At 38.6% G+C, this 25941-nt stretch overlaps 1 protein-coding gene across 5 annotated transcripts in view; it reads right to left on the bottom strand.

Annotated features, from left to right (window-relative positions):
- Positions 1–25941, bottom strand: part of MICU1 (mitochondrial calcium uptake 1) — a 208726-nt gene that overhangs the window by 86792 nt on the left and 95993 nt on the right. For 3 of the 5 annotated variants that reach the window (XM_075130908.1, XM_048856880.2, XM_075130909.1), the window contains 3 exons: positions 24919–24936; positions 23512–23626; positions 8871–8953 (listed from right to left, as the gene is read on the bottom strand). The exons of 1 other annotated variant lie outside the window; for it this stretch is intronic. In XM_075130908.1, the coding sequence (XP_074987009.1) occupies positions 8871–8953; positions 23512–23626; positions 24919–24936 (216 nt within the window). The remainder of the gene's footprint in view (positions 1–8870; positions 8954–23511; positions 23627–24918; positions 24937–25941) is intronic. One more of the 5 variants, XM_048856881.2, reaches the window with a different exon arrangement.

Genomic DNA, 25941 nt, shown 5'->3' on the forward strand with positions numbered 1-25941 from the left:
CAGTTTAAAAAAATAAAATAAAAATCAGTTACATACATTGAAAATGTGGTTGTTACCTTCATATTTTAACCAGTCTGGTGCCCTAGCTGACCCTGTCCCGCAAAAGCTACCAGCAAAAGCATTAGGGAAGCAGAGTCACTTGTAGACAATGGGGAGCTTATCTTTTCAAAAGCAGTAGGCAAGAGCCCAAGATGTATTGCATGGGATGAGGGGAAGGAACAGCTGAAGCTTGCCTGCACCAACCAAAGAACTTGGTTTCTTGGCTGAGAGAAGTATGTCCCAACCATCAAGAAAGATGACCAGAAGGAACACTCCTGAGAAATTTGGTAGACTAGTTACAATTAAGCCGATTGAGTACTGCACTCAAAGACCGTCAAAGTTGTAAATAATGAGAACAGGGCAGTCATACAGAGCAACCTGGATTGCTAGGGTATCTGGACCCATAGAAACAAAATGTTTTAATATAGCCAAATGTGAGGTCATACATCTTGGAACAAAGAATGCATGCCATGCCTACAGAAGAGGGAAGTATTCTGGAGAGCAGCAACTCTAGAAAAGATTAAGGGTGGTAGCAGAAAAACTTTTCAGTATGGGTTCCCAATGCTGCACTGTGGCAAAAAGGCCTGCAGGAATCTTGTATGATAAACGGGGGAGTAGGAGTAGGAAAGCGATTTTATCTTCGTATACAGCATTTGATGAGACCCAATACTGGTGTCCACATTTTCAAAGGATGTTGAAAATTGGAAAGGGTAAAGAAAAGAGCCACAAAGAATTAGAGGGCTGGAAAAAATGTCTTACAGTGTGAGACTTAAAGAACTCCATCTGCTTAGCTTATCAAAAAGGTCACTTGATTATGGTGTATGAGTACCACGCCTGGGAGAAAATACTGGGTACTTAAAGGGCACTTTAATCCAGAGGAGAAAGGCATAACAAAAACCAATGGTTGGAAGTTAAAGCCAGATAAATTCAAATTAGAAAAAAGGCGCAGTTTTTTTAAAGTTATTAACTATTGGAACAAACTACCAACGAAGTGGTGGATTCTCCATCTCTTGATGTCTTCGACTATAGATTGACTAAATTCTAACACAAATTCCTGGACTCAATTCAGGGTAACTGGGTGCAATTCTTTGGCCTGTGTTATACAGGTCAGATTTGATGGTCTAATGGTCCCTTCCAGCCTTAAAAACACTATGAATTTATAACAATTACAGTTACTCCAGGGTCCTCATACCAATTTAAGGGGAGGTCCAGTCTATTTAGACAAAACTCACTATGTATGTATAATATAATCAGCATAATAATAATACCCAGCTCTGATATAGCACTTTTCATCCACAGACCTCAAAGTGACGTACAAATGTCAGTATCATTCTGCCCATTTTACAGATTGGGAAGTGGAGGCACAAGGAGGAATGTGACTTGCCCAAGGTCACCAAGCAACACTGTAGCAGAACTGGGAATTGAACCCTAGTCTTCTTCGTCCCAAGTCCAGTGCCCTGTTCACATTTTCTCCCCATAGATACATAAACATGTTATTAAAAGAAGATTAAAGCTGCAGTCAAGCACTCAAATTTAACCATAGTTCTGGCATTTCCTACCCATGCAACCTTAATCCTGCCCCCCTGTGCAGAAGCATTGAGATGGTCTTTAATTACATGATCATATGTTATTTTTCCCCAACAGGATAGGCAGCAGGGTTTGAACTCAGGAGCTTCAAATACAGAACACAGATCTCTTGCACTTGAACAAGCAACTAGTATCAGAAGTAGGTTGTTATCTCTGTGTGGAATAGTCCCTAGAGGTGGACAACACACACTTTCCCATGGATTAAAAAGGTGTTTCGGAGGCAGCAGGGGCTGTTGGATATACGGATCCCTAGGTCCTGATCCTAGTTCTGGAAGGAGAGTGCGATCTAATGGTTAGGGCAGTGGTTACAGAGAGGTCAGCCACATCCACAGAGTTAGCACGTTCAGCCTAAAAGGCTGGGTGGCTCAGTGGTGAGACTAGGTTCTATCATATTACAGATGGGGATTCTATTCCCTGCCCTGCCTGCTGTGACCTTGTTATTTGTAAAATGGGAAGGGTGAATGATAGTTGCTGACTCTTGGGATAAGAATCTGAGGCTTTGGTGAGTGCTAAGAGTTGTGAACTGTACAGAAAATGTTAACAGCGCTCAACTGAAAAGGAAACCAAGAAACACAAGGTCTTCTAGCTCCCAACCCAAATCCCCTTCCTCACCTGGGCAAAGGCTGTTCAGTGAAGGAGTCTCCATCTCTGTGAAATGCATGACACTTTACCTGAGATACACAAACAGGATAGCCAAATGCATGTGTCATACAAGATGTATAACCCCTGACACACCTACTTCCTAGCCTGCCCTATGACAGCCTTCTGCTGCTGGCCCCAGCCTCTGAGTCATGAAATAACCTCAGTAGGAAGAGGGCTTCTTTGGGTTTCCCAAGAAAAAAAGGGTAAGGGTGAGAGAGAGGCCCCAGCCATTCTCAAATTAAAACAATTTACCAGGTTTGACCATTTACTGCCTCTGAAACTCCCTTTTTTAGAAAGCAAACTGCTATGATATTCAGAGTATGCCTGCATCCTCTGTCAGCCCACACCAAGGGACTCTAGTGGAGCAAACCTTAGCTTCAATAGGAAAGGGATACTTTGAAAGGAGGAAGTGAAGAGCTGTTCACCTCTCTCTCCTTGGAAGACTTCTGGAGGTTAAACACTGGCTGCACTGCTGGCAATCCCCTCTCCCTCCTCCTCATGCTGGATGGGGGATAAAAGCAGTGTGGCAGCTGCAAAAGGTTTTAAATATCGAAAGCACGTAGGACCCTTGTTATAAGTGGAGAGCACCAACTGGGAGGGAGGGGGGGAATCAGAGATACAGGCTTAGCTGCACCTTAAAAATGAAAAGCAGTGAGGTTTCTCTCTTTTAAAACTTCAGTTGCCCCAACTGATTTGCTATGCTCCCCACAGCCTAAATGCGTCCTCCAAATTATAGACATTTTGATGTACTTACAATACAAGAAAAGTCATTTAAAACAATTTGAAAAGAAAAATGTATAACAAAAAAAGAATGAAATCGGAATGAGGATTCACATTTTTAATACACTAAAATGTAAACCGAAGCAGTTTGCCTTTAATATCATTGAACATAGTCACCTAATTTTCCATTTGTCAAAACTGCCAACATTAATAGGCGTTTTGCATACAGATATAGGTGATGGTCTGTAAGTAATTATGTATGAAGCTATGTAATTTATGATTGGTTGGGAACACACTGCCTCTGAATCTCTAAGGACTTTTTCCTACAGAGGCTAGTGTTCAGCTCATGGCAGACTGTTACACAGGAAGTAGTGCATTCATGGAGATAATAATTTATATCCGGGTTGATCAAACTTACTGGCCCTCTGAGCCACATGACAATCTTCAAAAGTTCGAGAGCTGGGGCACATCTGCTGGGAGCCAGGGGTTGGGGCTTCAGCCCTGCTCCTGCTGCAGCCCTGAGCCCTGGCAGGTGTTCCCCGCAAGACTGAAGCTCCAAGGCCCCTCATCCCCGCTGGGCAGAAGCCCCGAGACCTCCCCTCCTCGCTGGGCAGAAGCCCCTATTGCACCACCCTGCTGCAAGGCAGAGCTTCTGAAGTCCCCCTTCTCCCCCCAAAGACTGATAGGTGGAAAATGGGAGGACATGGGGGGCTCTGCGAGCCACAATTTAATGGTAAAAGACTCGCATGTGGCTCGTGAGCCACAGTTTGGCCATCCCAATTTATATGATAGCAGTGTTTGCAGGCCCCAGTAAGGATCATGGTACTTTTGTTTGTCTCCATCTAAAATAAATCATACAGTCCAAAAGTACATGCATGGTTTATGTGTATGGAAGTATAAATATTTCCACCTTGAACCAAGTCTAGTTTGTTAAAGTTTAGTACTAGGAAGTATTTTATCTTAATTTCTCTTGTAACCATTTTTTCCTTTAATGGGTTATGTTTGTATTCCTTGAATCCTATCTCCTTGTAGTTAAATAAACTTGTTTTATTCTTTAATGAAAACTAAACCAGTGTTGTGAACTGTATGGGTAACTCTATTTAGGGTGGCAAACTGTTAAATACTGATCCTTTGAGAAGAGGCCAGGAGAGGCTGGACAGTGCAGAACACTCATTTTGGGAGAAAATCCAGTATTGGGTATGTGCTAGGATCACCCTGCAAGTGGTAACCAAGGGTGCTTTAAGATAGAGTGTGGCTGGTGTTTGCTGACAGACTACTGGAATCAGAGTTGCTGAACCAGGGCTATGGCTATACACAAACACTCAGGGAGCGACCTACATGCTGGTGGGCTGTTTGTGAGCAGCCCAGTTGGGGGCTACAGCAGTAAAGCATCATGAGGCACCCAAAGATGCAGAGCAAGGGTGACAACACCTCATTGGTCTGAAATACCCAAAAGGGCATATGATATTCCAGGGTGTATTTGCATAAATTCTTGAAAAATACACATATCCCTACCAAAGGAACCACAGTTTGTTTAGTTTGTTTTTGGGGGGGTTATTTGCAAAGTATATCCAATCATTTATACTGATATCTGAAACGAGCTGAATCTAGGAATGTTCTTTGGATATTCACTAGAGTCAGCGTTCTTGTTCTTAAATAGCTGTAGCCATTTAGATATTCTTGACCTCTTCCCACTTTCCACATACAGCTCCTTTCAACTGCTGTCTGGAAAGCTGTGGATTTAAGTTTTGGGGAGATTATAGTCTTCATCAAACTATACTGGTGATGTATACAACCTTTATTCCTTTGTATATACATGGAAGCATGTAAAAAGCTTAGCATAAATAGATATTCATATCCTTAACAGCTTGTATATGTCCTCTTAATGCACCTGAAACCTCCCTTTGCATATCATGTGGACTGGGATTACTTAAAAGAATTCAGCACTTTCATCTTCAAAGTATTTTATAAATTTTGATCCTCAGAACACTTATTTTACATAAAACCCCCAAAATAAAAAAAAGCCTTGATTTCTGTTAAATACTGTCTTAGCTTCAGCCTTTTTTTGGCAATCCATTAGCTATTTTCTTTTTTTCCTTAAGGTACTGTAAATTCATTTATCAACATTCAACAATGACTGATTTTAGCTGGATGTAAAAATTCTTAAACTTACTTTGATTACTAAATGTAGTGTAAGAAGCTTTTTGGAATGGTTAAATATGGTCAAATGACTATGAAGTGGTATATTCAGGAACTATATGAATGGTAGGAAATAGAATGTATCTGATACGTATGGGCTGATGGAAAATGAGGGAGCTCAACACTTCTGAAAACCAGGCCAGTGGTATTTAGGGATACAATAGCGTAATAGCAAAAATAACGAGGACTCCTCCTTATTTTTGCCGATACAGACTAACATGGCTACCACTATGAAACCTGTCACCATTCAAGTAGCGTAATAGTATGTTCTCACAATGTTGGTACCCCCTTGTCTCTAGTCACAGCACTGCACAAGAACTAGTCTCTGGAGCCTTCTACTGGCTTCTAGCCTTCCCTGCCCTGCAAAGGCCTTTCCCAGCATTTGTCTTCTCCCAGCTCACCTCTAGCCAAGTCACATGAAAGTCTAAAGCCCTTCCGAGGTAGCACAAACAAATCCAAATCAAAGTCCAAACAAATCGTTAAATTAATCCCCCTTCTGCCCTTCTCTTGTTGGCCCTACCTTAGGGATTCCCCTGAAGGAACCTAACCAGCTCCAGTAGCGTTCTTCCTCCTGTGTTTCCTGTCTGTCAAACCTTATCTCACGGTTCTCTACACCAGAGACACCTGTCTCCCTAACTGAGCTCCCTCAGTCTACTTATAAGAACTAGTTCCACCTTCTTTGGCCAGGAGGTAATTAATCATCCCCCAGGTGCAGAGCATGACTAATTGGAATTATTAACCTTGCTTGATAGGGCTCAGCCCCCCTATCACCTATTGCAAGTGATGAATGGGGCCATAACTTGGGTAATAATTCTGAATTCAGATTTCCACTCTGGAAGAGAAGGATTGATGCAATAGTCTTGTAGTTTCATTTTACAAGCAATTACCTCAATCCATACTATTTGGGAATTATACACACTATTATGTGCATAACTGTAACAAATGAACAAGATGGAGGAAGTAAAGCATGTTACACAGCTCTTCCTTTGAAGTAAACAATAGCAGTGATACTATATCCATAAGTGATATGGGGCAGAATGGATCCCAAAGATTTCCTTACTCTGAGAAAACAAAGTAAATTAAAACAAAAACTCGCCTGTTCTGGCCCTAGTTTTCAATGAATAATACGTATCATCATCATCATATCTTGTAACAGTCTCTAAAATTAATCAATATATGGTAAAAATTTGTGACTAGATTATTCAGAGATACCTTTGTGTTCTCAGATATCCATGGACATTCTCAATTGGAGTACCATTTCACGAGCATACATATTTTCCAATTGTTCTCCATTAAAGAGACTCAAAGGTAGTGTCACTTAGTCTGACACTAAATCCTGTGTTTCCACACACAACTGGTAGTTTCTGCTTTTTATTGTTATGAAATACTGACCGATGGTGTGTAGAGCTATAATGTGTAGAGTTATAAAAGTATGGTAAAAATTACAGACTGCTCATACAATGCTTTTCTATATCTCCTTTAGAGGTGTTTGCTAAACTAATTTTTATTATGCCCCTCCATAGTTCAGGGTTGGCTAAATATTGTACAGGAAAAAATGACATGACTCCTAATTGTCACAGTGAAGGACTATTTGTTATATGCAGTATTTTACAGAACAATAGATTAATGTGTTTTGGAACCAAATACTAAAAAGAAGAAACAAGTTAATCTTAGAAAGTGAAACTGAAAGATAACCTTCAATTGTTACTTTGCTTTATATAACATTGCTTTGGAAGTTAAACTATTAGGAAGTGTAAGATGAACAGGAGTACTTGTGGCACCTTAGAGACTAAAATTTATTTTGAGCATAAGCTTTCGTGGGCTACAGCCCACTGCATCGGATGCATAGAATGGAACATATAGTAAGAAGATATATATACACATACATATAGAGAACATGAAAAGGTGGAGAAAGAGGCTAATTAATTAAGATGAGCTATTATCAACAGGAGAAAAAAACTTTTGCAGTGATAATCAAGATGGCCCATTTAGACAGTTGACAAGGGGGTGTGAGGATACTTCACATGGGGAAACAGATTCAATATGTGTAATGACCCAGGCACTCCCAGTCTCTATTCAAACCCAAGTTAATGGTATCTAGTTTGCATATTAATTCAAGCTCAGCAGTTTTTCCTTGCAGTCTGTTTTTGAAGCTTTTCTGTTGCAAAATTGCCACCCTTAAATCTTTTACTGAGTGGCCAGAGAGGTTGAAGTGTTCTCCTACCGGTTTTTGAATGTTATGATTCCTGATGTCAGATTTGTGTCCATTTATTCTTTTGCATAGAGTGTGTAAGATATTACTCTTACTGATTTTGTTTGCTTTTCTTAATATACCTAGGCAGGAAAAGGATCAAAGGCACTGTACTTCCCGTGGAGAAGACATATTATTCATCCAGGAATTCAGCAGAAAATGCCAGAATGTCTGCAACGTCCATAAGAGCTTAAAATGTTATGCCTCTTGTTTAAAACGTGTGGAGTTCGAGGGGAGAGGACTTGGATGAACATTAGATCTTAACCTAGTTTTTTGATAAGAGATGCAGACAGGCACTGAGACGCTATGATGAGAACATAAACATACTGTTGAAATAGGATATGGTTGATATTTGTTTAAGAGAGTCAATGTTCAGAACACTGGCCACATCACTAGTTTGCACTCTGTGTATCTAATTATACTTTTGAATATTTGGTTGTGTCCTCTTGTTCTGGAGGAAAATGAAACATTTGAAATACAACCCAATATATAATAAATAATAACCGATGCATCATATTGGTACAAATGGATAATGGAGACAAATGTAGTGTAACCTTTTTTCCTTCTTCCTCTGAATCTATTCCCTTGTTTTGTACTGTGCCTCATCATTCAACTAGCTAATTACCTCCTTCTCTTTGTGAATGCATTCACCTTTCTTTTTCATCAGTCTTACAACTCTGGAGGTTTTCTATCATTTGGCAATTAAGGATGTTTTTTGAGTTTCAGAGCTCTTAAGCCTGTTTTCCACACAAATTGTGGTCCAAGAAAAAAACAACACATCCCTAATCTGAAAGAGAGCAAACATGTGTACCTACACATAGCAGAAATCAGAACTGTTTTGTCTCACCCTACCTCCAATGGATGATATCATCACCTGAAAAGTCAAACTGTGTAAATCAAATATGATTGGGGATGGGATGTTACTTTGATTGGGGAAAATTAACATAGGAAAGTAAATTCAAAGTAGTCAAGCAAAATTACTAAAGTAGCTCTAAGCAAATGCATAAAGTCTTATGTTTCAGACACATTAAGCACAGTTATTCAATATTATGACAAAACAATAGCTTTGTAATAAAAATATGAGCAGGCAAGGTCAGAATCCCTAACAGCAGTTACACTAGCACAGCAATTCATTTCTTTTGTTTGTGGAGCTAGGGTTGTCCATGAGACCTTCTCAAGACTCAAGTCAGAGAATAATGATGGTGGCTTTGCAGATTATTATGCACGTAATTCTCCTGGTTTAATTAAAGGTTCCCTACTGGAAGCTGGAGTGAAAAGGGTGTGCTGTGGTGCATAGAAAGAGCATCTATGAACTATCACCTATGTGCCAATACCTACTAGTAGCAAACCATCATAATTATGTTGTATAGTAAGCATTACAATTAAGTCTTAGGTTGTATATCTTTAAGAAGTCAACCTCCCAGAAATTTACCTGTTCAAACTCCTCCATGTCCACTTCACCATCACCATTCAAATCAAACATCTTGAAGGCAATTTCAAAATTCCTCTGGGGAGCTACATAAGAAGAAACATAATTAAAATGAAAAATATTGACCAGTAAACAATATTTATTTGAATTAAGAAAGTAGCAGAAATTAGATTAGAAAGGAAGATTTGCTGCCAGCTGATCAAAAATGTATTGTTGTATCCAAAAGCAGTTTTGTTTAATTCTTATAACGTACATCTATCATAAATGTATGTAATTTTCTACTTCACTCCCAGAAGCTTTTTGTAGTTCATTCATTCAATGTTTTCCCTATCCTTAGAAAGGCTCCTAATCTTAGCCTCCACCCCTCTTGCTAAGAGCTCTGTAGGACTCCCTACGGATATGTCTACACTGGGGGAAAAGATGCTTTTAAAAATTTGAGTTAATTAAACCCTTTTCCTTTCAAGTGAGGACTGAGAAAGCTCACTCCAGTTCTCTAAACAGTACTCCAGCAACATTACAGAGACATCAATATCTGATATTCCTAATATATAAAATCCAATAGAAATAAATTTGGAATAGGTGTTCAGGCCATCTCAATACATCATAGAGAAGCAAATGGGTACAATTATTTTTGTTTTTGCAGATCTACTTTAACATTTTGTGGAGTGGCAAACGTGTCTGAGACATACGGCATGGAACTGGAAGTCTGGCAACCAATTCTTTTACAGACTCTGCCTTTGGCTCACTGTGTGACTTTAAGCAAGTCACTTAACCATCTCTGCCTCAGATAGCCCAGCTGTAAAATGGAGATGCTACATCTGTAAAAGTATAATGTACTGACAGTTTTGGGGATAGAAGTCTTCAAATGTAAAATATAGCATCATCAACCTTAGTGCAAAGTATCCCATAAAATCCCACTAATGAGCCTCAGCCCTAATGTGGGCAGACCACCAAATAATGTGCATACTTCAGTTTCCAGACATAATTAAATCCTGCAAGCTCTGTGGCTGAGACTTGGTGCAATTTTTGTACTTATTTGGATTACACTATTTTCTTTATTGTAAGTGTTCCTAAATCCAATATGACTGAAAATTTTGCTAATTAGGGCTGTTGATTAATCACAGTTAACTCAAAAAAATTAATCACACTTTTAAACAATAATAGAATACCAACTGAAATTTATTAAAATATTTTTGGATGTTTTTCCTACATTTTCAAATATATTGATTTCAATTACAACACAGAATATAAAGTGTACAGTATTCACTTGATATTTTTTATTACAAATAGTTGCACTATAAAAATGATAAACAAAAGAAATAGTATTTTTCAATTCACCTAATACAAGAACTGTAGTGCAATCTCTTTATCATGAAAGTTGAACTTACAAATATAGAATTATGTACAAAAAAACCTGCATTCAAAAATAATGTAAAACTTTAGAGCCGACAAGTCCATGCAGTCCTACTTCTTGTTCAGCCAGTCACTCAGACAGACAAGTTTGTTTACATTTGCAGGAAATAATGCTTCCCTCTTCTTGTTTACAGTGTCACCTGAAAGTGAGAAAAGGCATTCACATGGCATTGTTGTAGCCAGCATCATAAAATATTTACATGTCAGATGCGCTAAAGATTCATATCTCCTTTCATGTTTCAACCACCATTCCAGAGGAAATGCATCCATGCTGATGACGGGTTCTGCTCTATAATGATCCAAAGCAATATGGACCAATGCATGTTCATTTTCATTATCTGAGTCAGATGCCACCAGCAAAAGGTTGATTTTCTTTTTTTGGTGGTTCGGGTACTGTAGTTTCCACACTGGAATGTTGCTCTTTTAAGACTTCTGAAAGCATGCTCCACGCCTCGTCCCTCTCAGATTTTGGAAGACACTTCAGATTCTTAAACCTTGGGTCAAAGCTATCTTTAGAAATCTCACATTGGTACCTTCTTTGCGTTTTGTCAAATCTTCAGTGAAAGTGTTCATAAAATGAATATATGCTTGGTCATCATCCAAGACTGCTATAACATGACACAGATGGCAGAATGTGGGTAAAACAAAGCTGGGGACATACAATTCTCTCCAAGGAGTTCAGTCACAAATTTAATTAACACATTTTTTTAACTAGCATCATCAGCATGGAAGCATATCCTCTGGAATGGTGGCCGAAGCATGAAAGGGCATAAGAATGTTTAGCATATCTGGCACATAAATACCTTGCAAGGTTGGCTACCAAAGTGCCATACAAATGCCTGTTCTCAGTTTCTGGTGACATGGCAAATAAGAAGAGGGCAGCATTATCGCCTGTAAATGTAAACAAACTTGTTTGTCTTAGCGATTGGCTGAACAAGAAGTAGGACTGAGTGGTCTTGTAGGCTCTGAAGTTTTACTTTCTTTTGTTTGAGTGCAGTTATGTAACAAAAAAAATCCACATTTGCAAATTGCACTTTCACAACAAAGAGATTGCACTACAGTACTTGTATGAGATGAATTGAAAAATGCTATTTTTTGTTTATCATTTTTACAGTGCAAATATCTGTAATAAAAATAATATACACTGATTTCAGTTACAACACAGAAAACAATGTATGTGAAAATATAGAAAAACATCAAAATATTTAATACATTTCAATTGGTAGTCTATTGTTTAACAGTGCGATTCAAACTGCAATTAATTTTTGAGTTAATTGTGAGTTAACTGCGATTAATCGACAGACCTAATATACTCAATTTAAATGATCAACAACTATACAAGAGGTGGAATTAAAATAATACAGTAGTAGACAGTTAAAAAAGTAACTGAGTACCCTCCATTACCAGACACCACTACATAAAAAGCTAAATCAGAAATGAGTGAAAACCAATGGAAAGAGGGGGATTTTAAAAAGGTTCTTTGGCTTTTTTATTTTAATTTAAACGCAAACTGGTAGAAGCTATATTTAAGCAGGGCATTCATTTAACACTTTTCCTGTGTTGTACCTGGTGTCTTTTCTATAGTTGTGAAGCAAGCATTATTTACTGAAGCTTGCAAACTTGTCTCAAGTGCTTTTGAATGGGGAATTCCTGTCAATTCCAATATGTTGGCTATTCACACGCATGGAACAAATAAACACTACATAACAAAAGTGTTATATGCCTGTAATGCAATAAATGCCTGATATGCCAAATTGTTGACTGAGCAGTCTGAATCATGTCCCTTTCAGACCTGTAGGGAAGAGTATGATCTTCAAGTAGTTTTCTTTTCTGTGATGTTTCACATTTATGTAACTTCACCAGTTAAGAGGGGAAAAGCTTTACTACTTGCTACTCCTTTGACAGCCCTGAAGCATCCCATTTTTCTGTATGACTTTCAGTGTGGTTTACAAGCCGCTCAAGGCTTCAATATCAGTTTTGCAGTTTAATAACTCTACAAGTGACTCTAGTAAGGAACTAGAGAGTGTTTTATTAGAAATTATTTCCAGAAAAAAAGACTAAATTTGTAGCTTAATATTTGAATAGCTACTCCCCACCTCCATCCCTCTGCCCCAAAGTGAAAAAATGCAAGTTAAAAGGGCACAATAAGTTTATGAAATATTTGAGGTTTATAATCAGTCTCCAAAATACAAGATCCTTCAACACAAAGAATGTCACAACCAAAAAAGAGCCGTTTTAAATCTAAACCCTATAGCACACTTTTTCTTTTTGCTATCTTTGGGTTCAAAAACATTAAAAAACATCTTACCTTTCTCCCCACCCACCCCCAACAATGATTAATAAAGTTTTATATTTTTTAAAAAGCCTGAGAATCAGCATGCTAATTTTTCCCTATGACTCAGCATGCTGGCTTCTTGGCCAAACTTCCAGTCTTTTTTGCGTGAGGGTGTTTGAGCGAGGACATTATCTCCAGGAACAAATCAGGGCCACATAAAAGTTCACCCTCATAAGACAGCCCTTGGAGGATGAGCAATGGCATCTAGATGATTAAACAGTTTCAATGATATCAGGGAAGAAACAGATTATAGACCTTTATATAATTGGGAGCCAAGGGACAGCATGTTATGTCTGAAAATGGAATAACAAAAAAACCTGACAATTATCTCTGGAAGGATTAGATTTTTATTTCACTGTACTCACATAAACTGACGAAAAATATTTCCATCATCAAAATTTACAAATAGGCAACATAAAAAAAAAAAAAGAAAGCTGCTGGAGAACTGAGTAGAGTTTGATTTAAGGGCATATACTTCATATATTTTGACATGTGGTGTTGACAATGTGTTTTCATGGTTATAAAGCTTTAACTTTTTTAGTCTCAATGTCTGCTGTCACTAAATTATTGTCTACCCTGTCCAACAATTTCCTGCAACTGTGAACATTTAAATGAAAATAGAAAAAAGCTTAAAAATAAATCAATATTATCTGCCAAAACTATAACAAAATAAAAATCAAATTCTGTCAAGCCTACTTCTAATAAGGCCGAAATGTATTCTTGATGCATTTACTGTCTGGGGGGGGAAAACAAGGGAAATAGGTGCTATATAGTACTGGAGTGAAGAATGTAATTTAATAAGCAATTACAAAAGAAATGACTGCAAAGCTAAACTCTGATCAAAACACTAATGAGGAATCAGACTTCTCAAGAGTGCATGAAATAGATTATCATAACATTAGAACATTTAGTAGAAAGTTGTCTTCAGGAAGGATTAATTCAAGAAGAGAAGCACAGAACAGTTAAGATTCTTCTCTAGTAATAAAAATATGAGCCAGGCCTTAATAGCAGGATTCTACAGCTTAAAGCAAGGAAATTCACTGGTTTGAATAGGATAAGCTACACATGTTCAAGACAGAGCTGTGTTAACACTGCACAATATGTATTCATTTTCAATGAGCACTCCTGCCAGTGAGGTGATATGCTGGTAAACCAGGTGCCAACTGTTGCCAAAGCTGTAGGTGTCAGCTAAGCACCGATATATTCAGAGCTGGAAACCAGACCAACTCACCTATATGTTAATATTATTTAAGATAGGTGTTAGTCTTGTAAAGATGCATTTAGTGTTTAGACTCTATAAAATGCATGTAAGTTGGTGCGTGCATCAATTGTATTTGTAATGTTGATGTCCCATGCTATAAGGGAATATGTAAGTTGCTTTACAATTGTAAAAATGCCTGCTCTGAACTTCTGAATCTAGGCAAGAAATTTGGTTCCTCATCCATCATGAAGGACTATCAAGGCTAAAAACTTTGTTGATTGCCCCATCCACCCATGAAGAAGTTACGTGCAGGAGCCGTTGTCACATCGATTTGAACTCTAGGGGAAGAGCATATAAAGATGATCACAAGAAAAAATAATTCTCTCTTTGCTGTTTGGATTCTCTCAAGAGCTTGAGCTAAGAAACAAAAACAGAGATTCCTCAGGGTCAACTTGGGTTAACCCTAAAAGACATTCAGTGGACTGATTATTATATCTCTGTCACCTTTTAGAAACAAAGGCTAACTCATTTGTGCATATATGTTGCCTGCTTTAACCTGTAAATAACTCTCTCATTTCTTTTTCCTAGTTAATTATTCCTTAGTTAGTTTACTATAGGATTGGCTACCAGCAGTGTCTTTGGTGTGAGATCTAAGATACAAACTGATCTGGGGTAAGTGACTGATCTCTTGGGACTGGAAGCAACCTGAATATTTTGTGATTTTTGGTGTAAGTGACCATTTATCATTGCCTGAGTAGCCAGACAGACCGAAGTGCCCAAGCGGACTGTCTGTGACTCCATGGTAACACTTGTTTAGTGCTTCAGGAGGTCACATTTGTTACTGGGTTGGTGAAATCTAATTATAGAATATATTGACTCTAAAAAAGCAGGGCACACACTCCAAACTGTCTTCCCTGAAGCCGGAACTCATGGTTGTGAACCACTCCACACAGCGTGACATGGGGTTTTGTTCACATGCATGTTTGTGGAAACTAAGTCTTGAATAAATCTGGGTGAAGGTTCCCGCCAGGATCATTCACAAGGCATCTTGAAATCTCCGAGAGACTGGAAGAAAAGGAAGACATCACACAGTCCCAAACAGGAGAACTGGCAGCAGTGCCTGCAGCTTGTAGCAGTCTATGGTCAGGAAAATACATGGTAACTGATCTGTGTTCCAGAAGCATGACCAGGGAGGCTGTAGGAGAAAGTATACCCAAGGATGGATTCTATCGGGCATCCTCTGGAAAGGCATCATGCACAGATCACTGCTGGCCTATCTCAGAGAGCAGCAACTACTACTGCTTGGATATACAAAAATGGCATCACAAGGCAGTGCACATACACATAAAAGTGCAATTACTTTGTGTGAATGGGAGGGGAAAAAACTGGAAAAAACAAAAACCCTCTTCAGAAAAAGAATCCTATTGAATTCAATAAAAATTGTATCTTTTCTCAGCATTTTCAACTATTCTCTTGAATTTAATCGAGAGGATTATAACTAAAGTTAAGATTCTGTCATGGGTATTTTTACTAAAAGTTAGAGATAGGTCATGGCCAATAAACAAAAATTCACGGAAGCCTGTGACCTGTCCCTGACTTTTAGTAAAAATACGCTGGGGGGTGGGAGGGATTAACCAACAGAGCACTGCCAGTGGCTGACCTCTGGCAGCTGTTACAGTCCCATTGCTACTCCGGCAGCTCCGGGGCTGACTGCCAGCCAGCTGCTCCCGCAGCCCGTGGGTCACTGCTCCCACAGTCTCAAGGCTGACTGCCGGCCGTGACTCCAGCCCCGCCGCTGCTCAAGCCCCAGAGGTGCTGACCAACCCCCATCAACTGCTTCAGCCCTGGGACCATTGCTCTGGCAGTCTTGGAGTTGCCAGCAGCTCCAGCCCTGCCCCGGAAGAAGTCAAGAGGTCCCAGAATGTCAGAGAATCCAGGACCGCTGTGACAGAACCAGATCCTTAATTATAACCCTTCTAAAGGATCATTTTAAAAACCTACAAAAGGGATATCACTATTCGATTTTATGAAATCCTATTTTTAAATTCTACAAGAATTTTTTGTAGGGGACTGCTGCAAAAAATTTTCCACAGTTCTTGCTTCCAGTGTTTTGTGTCCTCTCTCAGTCAGAAATAAACACTGGCATTCTTAGATCGGGAATCCATATATGTAGCCAAATATAATGCTTTTCCTTGTGGGACAGACGGGAAGAAATGTATGAAAAATTTCCCAACATTCCCGAGGCCTGCTTATCTTCTGCTACCTCTTCCCTGAAGTGTCCCCAGAACCACAGGGCAATCCAAATCACAATGAGTTAGTCCTTACTCTTGTTTTTAAGTGTTAGGTCATCCAACCAGGAAAAAAACAATTCTATGTGACTTAAGTGACAATTACATTGCTTGGATATTTATCTGGAATATTATCAGCTGCCTAACAAGTGAAACATATTCAAATAGCCATGGGGGATTTTTTATCACCAAGAACTGATTAAACCCACTGATCCCTGTCTTTAGTGAGAAGCAAAGAAGCTGTTGAGTTCCCACTGCCCAGAACTGCCTCTCTGTGGCCAGCATATTACTGATTACAAAATGATAGACCCTGAATAAAAGAACATTAAAGATTATCCATGTCAGCTAATTCAAATAGAAAGGCATTGTAATATTTTAGGTCCATGGCAGAATTGTCAACTTTTACATAACTTTAGAAAAAACCCAACATATTCTAATTTAAAACTGATTTTAGTCTTCAATAATCAGAAATTGCAATTGCAATATTCTACTTTATTTTTAAAATAAAAATTTTAAAAAACTCAACAGTACCAGCCCTCTTTCTAGGTGCGGAAAAGAGTACTTCTATAAATCATAGAAATGTCTCCTACTCATGCGTAGAGTGAGAGAACCGGAAAACAAAACAGAGCCGCTCCTTTTCAATACCCTGCCATTTAAGGCAAATGTACAATTTTAATACATAGCACTTCAAATAATTCAGAAATTTTCTTTTCCTGCATTCAAACAATAAATTGCAACATTCCAACTGCTGAACACCCCCTCTCCGTTGTCATTCGTACACACATGCCCTCGATGCAAAATTAGAGGGCAAGGAATGTTCAGTTAATCATCTGATCTAACCAATACAATAAATATCCCCAGAGTGCTTAACAGGTATCAATTTATCATTAGAACAGCTTTTCTGGGAGCAAAAATACTACACATAATAAAGCAACAACATTATTAGTATTATAACAAATAACATGAACTGCACCATGCAAACTGAAGTACAATCATGCCTGGTTCATGGGTATGTCTCTGTGCAGACATGGCAGGAAGTTGTGGCAAATGGTTGGTGTAAGCTGCCATTCAAAATCAGAGGATCAACATAGGTGTGATAAATGAAGGGGTGGAGGTAGCTCCCTTTTATGGGCACCCAGCCAGTCAGTAGCTATAAAATCCTTCTTAGTAGCTGTTCTCGAATAGTTCTACCTGTAAAAGGTTAGAAAGTCTCACTGCTATGCACAGGTAAAAGGAAGTGAGTGGGCACCTGGCCGAAAGAGCCAATAGGAAAGCTAGAACTTTTTCAAATTGAAACAAAGACTCCCCTTTTGTCTGTCTGTTGTTGTTCTCTTGGGGAGAGGCGGACAGTTATGCTGTAAGAAGCTTGGGCCAGGTACGAAACAAATCATTGGTATCATACCTAGAAACTACTCGTTTAAAACCCCAGATATTTAAGTAGATCAGGAAATGTCTAGGAAGACGTGACTAGGTTTATCCCTTTTATTTCGTTATGGCTTGTGGATTCCTCTGTGCTAACCCCACATGCTTTTGTTTTGCTTGTATTCTTGGAAGAAAGGTATTCTTGGGGCTTAATCCTTGTGGCTGCTCTTTTAAAATCTAACAATAGCCTGAGTTCCCAGATGTATTCTTTCTTTTTTATTATTAATAAAATTTACCATTTTTAAGAACAGGATTAGATTTGTGTGTCTTAAGAGGTTTGTGCACATGTTGTTTAATTAGCTGGTGGGTTATTTTGTCCAAGAGCCTTGTAATAAAAAGAATGTTCATGGTTACGATTTTGTCACGGCTATTTTTAGTAAAAGTCAGGGACAGGTCATGGGCAATAAACAAAAATTAATAAAAGCCAGTGACCTGGCCCTGACTTAACAACTGACAAAAATGGGGCTGAGAGAGGGATGAGAGCCTGAAGCGGGGGGTGGGGGGGGGTTAGAGCACCTGCTGCTGCTGACAGCTCTGGAGTCCCCCTGCCCTGGCTTGGCGCTCCAGGTCCTCCCGCTACCCGCAGTGGCTGGGAGCTGCAGGGAGCCCTGCCACCAGTGGTGACTGGGAGCTGTGGGTCCCCCCACCACCTGATGTGGCTGAGAACTGTGGGGGATTTCTGCCGCCCGCAGCAACTGAGAGCCGCAGGGGTTTCCTACTGTCCACGGCAGTTGAGAGCTACGGGGCCCCCTGCTGCCTGCGGTAGCTGAGAGCTGCAGGGTACCCTGTCGCCTACGGCGGCTTGCAACTCCAGGTCCCCTGCTGCCTGATAGCTCCAGCCCCACCACCCAGGGGTGGAAGTGGAAAATGTCATGGAGGTCTCTGGAAGTCATGGAATCCGTGACTTTCGTGACCGCTGTGACATAATCTTATCCTTATTCATGGTTAATATGAGAGGGTGCTCAGTATTTTTTATTGCATTTTTACAAATGGTGTTGCTTTAAAGGTCCCAAAGCAGCAGTGCCAGAATAACAGATTTGTTGTTAAATTAATGGCAGGGAAGGACATTTCAGGTTTTAGTGTCAGAGAGCGTTCATCAGCACGCTCATTGTTATCACCGGCACGCTCATTGCTATCAGTGATCAGAATAAGTGACTGGTGTAATCAAGTCTACTCACAGAACAACTCTTTCTGAATTTGAGTTCTAAATAAGTGTACAGTGCTAAAATTGCACTTAAAATCGAATTCCAGAACTGAATAGTTAATGACGTATTTTCTAAACTGGAAAACGCAATGAACACTAGGCTAGGCGAGTCCAAGAGGCACCATGGCCATTGCAAGACTTTTATCAAAGTGATTGAAATTCGAGTGATGATCATAAAAGAAGATAAATGAGGTTCTCTCACTTTATTAGTCTCGTTTTACTCGCATCATGAGAAACACAACACAGCTTGGCATTCTTTGCTCTAGAAAGGAGAGATCTAGAACTGGAACAAGGTGATGCAAGTCAGACGAAGTACACTGGCAATGGTAAGGAGGGTGGAAGCTTGTCCAGCACCTGCTGCTAACCAATGCTATTAATCCTTCCTTTCATGAGCAGTAAACTCATTAAAAAATTACTTAGGGAAACACTATCTTTTTCTTTCAAGTGTCCAAACCTGTTTAATGGCTTTACATTAGCATGTGCTGTCAACTTGCCACATTTTATTTTGCTCTCAAATGACAATTAGTTTTCTGTTGGTTGGTTGGTTTTAATATTGCTTCCCCCCCCACAAACTGTTCCAAAATATCAGCTGTCAAAAAGCAAAATTTCTCTCAGTGGTGGAAGTGAACTTTCAGCTTCCCCACTTTTACCTGACATTTTAAAGGAGTGAAGTTAAAGCACATCTAATTCTACTTGTCCTTGTACCTCTGCACTGAAATTCAAGTTTTGCTGATAAGATTCAAATTCCTCTGCTTCAGGGAGCAGCTGAAGCAACAAAAATGGTGCAGTGTCCTCAAAGCCATTTTGCTGTTATTGCCTTTGAATACGAGACTGAATTTCTGATACATTTAAATGTTACTTTATTACCTTTGAAAAATATATTTTCACAGAAGCACAGAGCAAATTATGAGAAAAGACAGTGCTAGAGCAAGAAATGACTTGTAAATAAAATATGGTGACAGACTTCATCTTCTATGCAATATGCAAACAGCTATCTCCGCTGGTAACATGCAAATTAATTGCACTTTAACTGAAGCCAACTGACGTGCACTGCAGCAATACAGAAAGAATACTTGAATCCACTTACTGTGGCCTATTAGCCATACTCTTCATAAATGGAATTCAGGAATTGTGAAAGATACCCATTAGATCAAAATGAAAAAAATCATAGCAAGTAGAGTTTGAGTGGTTAGGATGGGGACAGGGTGATGTTTGGATGCCAGAGGGGTCAAGCTGCTAGTCTGAAGAGGCAGATAATAGTACAAAGTACCTTAATTTTCTTCCACTTCAATTAGTTTTTGAAGATTCTCACTAATGGTCAGGGATGAGTTGAACGAAGTGATAGAACCTAGATGAGCTAACCCCAATAACAGTTTTAAGTACAGCAGTGACGGGCTCCCCCGATACTATTTAGACTGGATTTCATGGTTTTATTCCGCTGGTTATATTAGTAAAAATCCATTGCAGAAAGCAGCAATGGCAAAGTTTAGTATTTAGTAGTCTTTCTACTTTACTTAATTGTAACTTCAAAAGAATTTCCAGCATAAGAAAAATTGAACTCTAAATCATGTTGTGACTTACTGTAAATGAGACTTTTATGAGACTAAGAATTTAAAATTATATTCCATATTTTTGTTCTATTTTGTTTGCTTGATTAGAGAGCATGTCAAGACCTAGTTAGGTTACTGAGATACAATGCAAATTATCAAGACACAAATAGGGCCATGCCAAATTCACAGTCCATTTTGGTCAATTTTATGGTCATAGGATGTTAAAAATTGTAAATTTCATGATTTCAGCTATTTAAATCTGAAACTTTAGGGTGTTGTAATTGTTGGGGTCCTGACCCAACAAGGAGTTGGGGGATTGCAAGATTATTATAGGGAGGGTTGCTTTACTGCTACCCTTACTTCTGTACTGTGCTGCCTTCAGAGCAGGGCAGCTGGAGAGCAGCAGCTGCTGGCTGGGAGCCCAGCTCTGAAGGCAGAGCCAACGCCAGCAGCGGCACCAAAGTAAGGGTGGCATGATATGGTATTGCCACCCTTACTTCTACACTGCTGCTGGAGGGGCGTCGTCTTCAGAGCTCGGCACCCTGCGAATAGCTGCCACTCTCTGGTCACCCAGCTCTGAAGGCAGCATTGAAGTAAGGATGGCAATACTGTGAGCCCCCCTAAAACAACACTGTGACCCCCCGCAACTCCCTTTTGGGTCAGGACACCAGTTTAAGAAATGCTGGTCTTCCCTGTGAAATCTGTATAGTATAGGGTAAAAGCACACAAAAGACCAGATTTCACAGTCCATGACACATTTTTCATGGCTGCAAATTTGAGAGGAGCCTAAACATAAAGGATACAGAAACTGACATAACACTAAGTTTTCTAACTTGCCACAGGGTTCCTGGTTTGTTTAAAAAAAAAAATTCTATGATCTCTTTCAAAGAAACTAAGTGCTAAAAATCTTGGCAGCTTGTGGTTCCTCAGGATACTTTTTTTTTTTTTTAAGCTTACCTCAATGTAGGCAAAAACCATACCTTGCGTTACCATAAGCCTCCCAGAACACATTTTTGCAAAGCTTCCGTTTTCTTCTTTTCTACAAACTCTGCTGCCCATTACAAAGTGACTCATAAAAGAGCCTGTGAATATACCTAAAAGACCAATAATAAGGGAGAGAGGAAATCCTTTCCCTTCCCTCAAAATATTCATCATCAGACCCACTGGTTGTCATTGTACCTCCTTCTACCATCCCAAAGATTGGTAGGCATGTTCATTTGCAGGATTTATCACAAAGAGAAAGAAACTTAAAACTAGAAGAGTTTGCTATGCCACTGCCTTTTTCCTAAGCTACTTTCATTGAAGCAGTCACAGGGAACTCTCATGAGACCTCCCAAATGTCTGATCGTCCACAAATCACATAGTTTAGAAAGGACGCATGGAGCATACATGATCCAAGGAACTTCCACCTGTTTGTACATACTCTATTTGGGAGCATCATGTGCTATGAAGCAAGGGGGGCAGCTCTCCCCCAACCTTGGTTTGCCCTGCCGCTGTGCCTCAACTAGTCCATAGATCATAGAATTGCTCCACTATGTCTTCAACTTTTTGCTCCCCCAGATTTTGCAGGATACAATATAATCCCATATAACATTCTATACGTTGGACACAAATTTGCCCCTCCCAGAATTTTTTTGAATGACACCAGACTTGTATTCCAAGATGTAATGTGTTAATTGTATCAGCTTTTCACCTGTGAAGACTAGAGTTGAAATCCTTGCTGAAGTATGAAGTCAATAGAATTTTGGTGACCTCATCCTAGTCTTCTGTTCATCCACAACAGGAATGGCAAGAATGATAAAGTCAGGACTGAACTTCAGTCAAAGACAAGTACATGAAAACTGCACAGACCAGTCCTTGGCTCATGCTAATGTTATTTACTGATGGTCATCTTTATAGGCACTATGGTCAAACAGTTTCTTAAGTCAGTTTGGCAACAAAATAGATCTTGAATTACCTGTAGAACTTATACTCTGGAAAGAGAATATTTAATTTACTAATTTAATAGCCACCATTTTCACTTTGTAAGAGCAATGTTTCAGAATGTAATGTAAAAGTTATGCTGTACTGTTCCAAAGGCTCTACGCATTACACACATTTGTATAGTCTTCCCCCCACCTCCATGACAATGTTCATTGAATGATTGGAACGAAACAGTTTTTAAAAGTGTGTTTAGAATAAAGTTTGAACTAAACAACTATTTTTTGTTCTCAGCTCATCACATATTAGGCAAATACAAGAATTAAAGAGGCACAGTTTTATTCTGTAGTGTTTATAAATCACCTCTCTTGGAAGTCTGAAAATAAATTCTGTCTCATTTCATTAGGCAAATAATAATTTTCTTCCTTGGGTTTTTCTAACAGAACTGAAAATTAACACAGAATTTCTCTTTACTTCCCCCTTTTATGCACCAACATCACCAAAACAGATCAGTACAGCTCTGGAAACAAGGTCCATTATTTTTTGCTCCACAGCTTTAAGAGGACAGAAATATTATCCTGTATTAACAGTGGCTATTATTTGTATATTTCTTGCCAACAGAAATAACAGACAGGCTTTTATTTTAGCTTTTGTTATTTAGAACCCAGAGGACATTCTTTAAGCAGATTACAAGATGTCATAGACTGAGTTTGGAGCAGGGTGAATAATATAAAAAAATGGTTACTGCAATATTTGTTTAAATCTGTGGACAACTCATTTCAGCTGCGTTTACACGCCTTCTGGGTTCTCTATCTACTAGCATTCACATGACTGCGTTTACTAGAACAAATGCACCAGGAAAGTGAATTTTAAGCTTGCACATTCTAATAATTACAAAAAATGAACTGCAAAGTTGTGTTGTGCACCCATTTGCACATAAACCTGAAAATACAAGAGTTATGTTGATCTAGACTAATATGGTCAATCACAAATAAGGAACTCTGCTAGAATTTTTAATTTTGAACAGCAAGCCAAAAATAATCAATATTCATAAAGTTATGCCCAAAAATTTAAAATAATGAATAAATATGAAGAAGTCACAATTTGCTAGTGGACATTCTGCAAAATCTTGGGCTAACTCTGAAAAAGTTGAATTCATGACCAATTATTCATTCAAGTAGTCAACAGAATCCCTTTTAGGAAAAACTATCCAATGTACATGCCATAACAGAAGAATTGCATCAGTGGTAAGCATTTAAAAAAAAAAATAATTCTGTGATAACAGATTACAGAAAAATAGACTGTACTTACTGGAGAGAACTGTAGTGAGGAAGATGTAGTCAGAAAAAGAGATGAGTCCACATTCTCCAAGTGTATAAAATATACTGTCTTCATCAGCAAACTTCTCTCGTTCTTGGGATAACTTCTATTTTATAGATCCAACCCACACCCCCCAAAGAAAGAAAATAAAAGAATCAATTAAACACTTAAAGAGGATCTATATCATTTATATCATTGCCAACAACAAGCTTTTTTTATGAACATATCCCTCCGATTACCATTCAATGGACCTTTTCCAGACTTCAAATCTATCAGATGTAGTGGTTTTTGTTTCAAATAAAGCACAAAATGGAACTGGCCAATATACGTAGCATCTTTAGCCTAGTAGAGAGATAGAAACAACATATGATGTGCTTTTTATTTAGTAAAAAGAAAAGGAGTACTTGTGGCACCTTAGAGACTAACCAGTTTATTTGAGCATAAGCTTTCGTGAGCTAATTTTCTTGGATTATTGTCATGGTTGTATCCCACAATGGTATATCCCACTCATGTTATTTATTGACTCTGTCTTTGCATTTATCTTTAGCAGAGCTCATTATAAACCAGCTACCGACATCCAGATAAATGTGAAGTATTTACAGAGAAAGGATTAACAAACACTACATCGGATGCATACTGTGGAAAAAAACAAACAAACAAACAAATTGGTTAGTCTCTAAGGTGCCACAAGTACTCCTTTTCTTTTTGCAAATACAGACTAACACGGCTGTTACTCTGAAACCTGTCTTTTTGTTTAGTGTTGTTTAAATCCTCTAGCAAATAATGGTGCTGTATAATCTAGGCTCTTTACAGCAGAAATAAAATGGAAGCCATAATGAGTTTTACCCCAAAGTGTTTTATTTCTATTATAGTTGTCTAGTTTAACAATAGCTTAGAGCAGTTTGGTTTTAATATCTGAAGTGATCACAGTTTCCCCAAAATTTAGTTACCGGCTAAAATGTTAGTATAACCCAAGCATTTGTTTGTAAAAGACAACTACTAGAGTCAAAATTCCTCCATGAATGCATGCAACTTTTAAGATAACTGGAAACTTTTTGATTAGAAAAGCACACTACATGTATTTTATCAAGTGATCTCACTTCTGAGCTGAAAGCCATTGGGTGTCTGATCCAATGAAGCTTTAAAGACTGAAAAGGATCCATAGAATTGTGTTAGAGGCTGGATATTGAATTTCATAGTGGTGAACCATTTAGAAAATACACACGCACATACAGAGGGAAAGAAAATTAATATAAAAACTTTAAGTGCAGTTGAGGTTAATCCATATCTGATCATGCAAGCACAGAAGCAGAAACAATGCAAGCTTAATTTAGCAACAGTATTGTGAAACAAAAAACAACAAACACCGCCACACAAAAGTCCAGCTACACAACTGACCCCATCTGTTACCTCTGTCTAGCGAAGATCCCATCATATTCAAGATAAAGGAAAGAAAATTGGTTAACCAACAAGATAAGTTCACAAAACAGCAAAACTAACTGATCTGTTAGACTTGCAAAAATCAAGAACGATTTTCAGCAACTAGCTATTTGCTGAAACTGTACACTGCTAAGAAGCCTAGGTATAAATTCCAGCAAGAGTTGATATTGAGTTGAAGGTTCAGACCCACCACCTACAGCTGTCTCTTGTTCAGTTATGTTTGAAAGAAGTCACCATTCTACTTGACAGCAGATTGGAGATTAGTTCGCCTAATAATTTAAATGAAACTTTGACAAATATCTGACTTGGAAACCATAAGAGGAAAAAAGTCATCATATTGATCAGCAAATATACAATTTCCAATTAAGCTCAGCTCTACTGATCAAATATAACCTGTAACAGTAGCTCATATTTTGAAGACTTGGAGTTGTTAAGAATGTGAAGTGAGGTAAACCTCCACAAATCAGCAGAAGCATTTATCAATGCCTCCACTTTGCACAGATATTAGCAATACATTATCACAGTACATCAGGCTGTGTTTTCTTTTCATTAAAGAAATATTTTTATATACACACACACACACAAACTTATGTCAAACTCTACCCAAAACCACCCACACAGTGCTGATTATGTTGAAGACAAATAAACAGCCTCTAGTTCTCTCTGAACGCAAAGGAAGCTTGAGTTAAAAGCCAGTAAATTTTTTTGCAAGCATTTTCTTGGATTATTGTCATGGTTGTATCCCACAATGGTATATCCCACTCATGTTATTTATTGACTCTGTCTTTGCATTTATCTTTAGCAGAGCTCATTATAAACCAGCTACCGACATCCAGATAAATGTGAAGTATTTACAGAGAAAGGATTAACAAACACTACATACTGTGTGGGGTATATTTGGAGATAGATTTTAATTGTTATGAGTATTATGAATTGATGCTTTTAAAATTGGCTTTTATTTAATATTGAAGGCTGGGAAAG

This window comes from Caretta caretta, chromosome 7 (assembly GCF_965140235.1).
Source record: "Caretta caretta isolate rCarCar2 chromosome 7, rCarCar1.hap1, whole genome shotgun sequence".
NCBI lineage: Eukaryota > Metazoa > Chordata > Testudines > Cheloniidae > Caretta > Caretta caretta.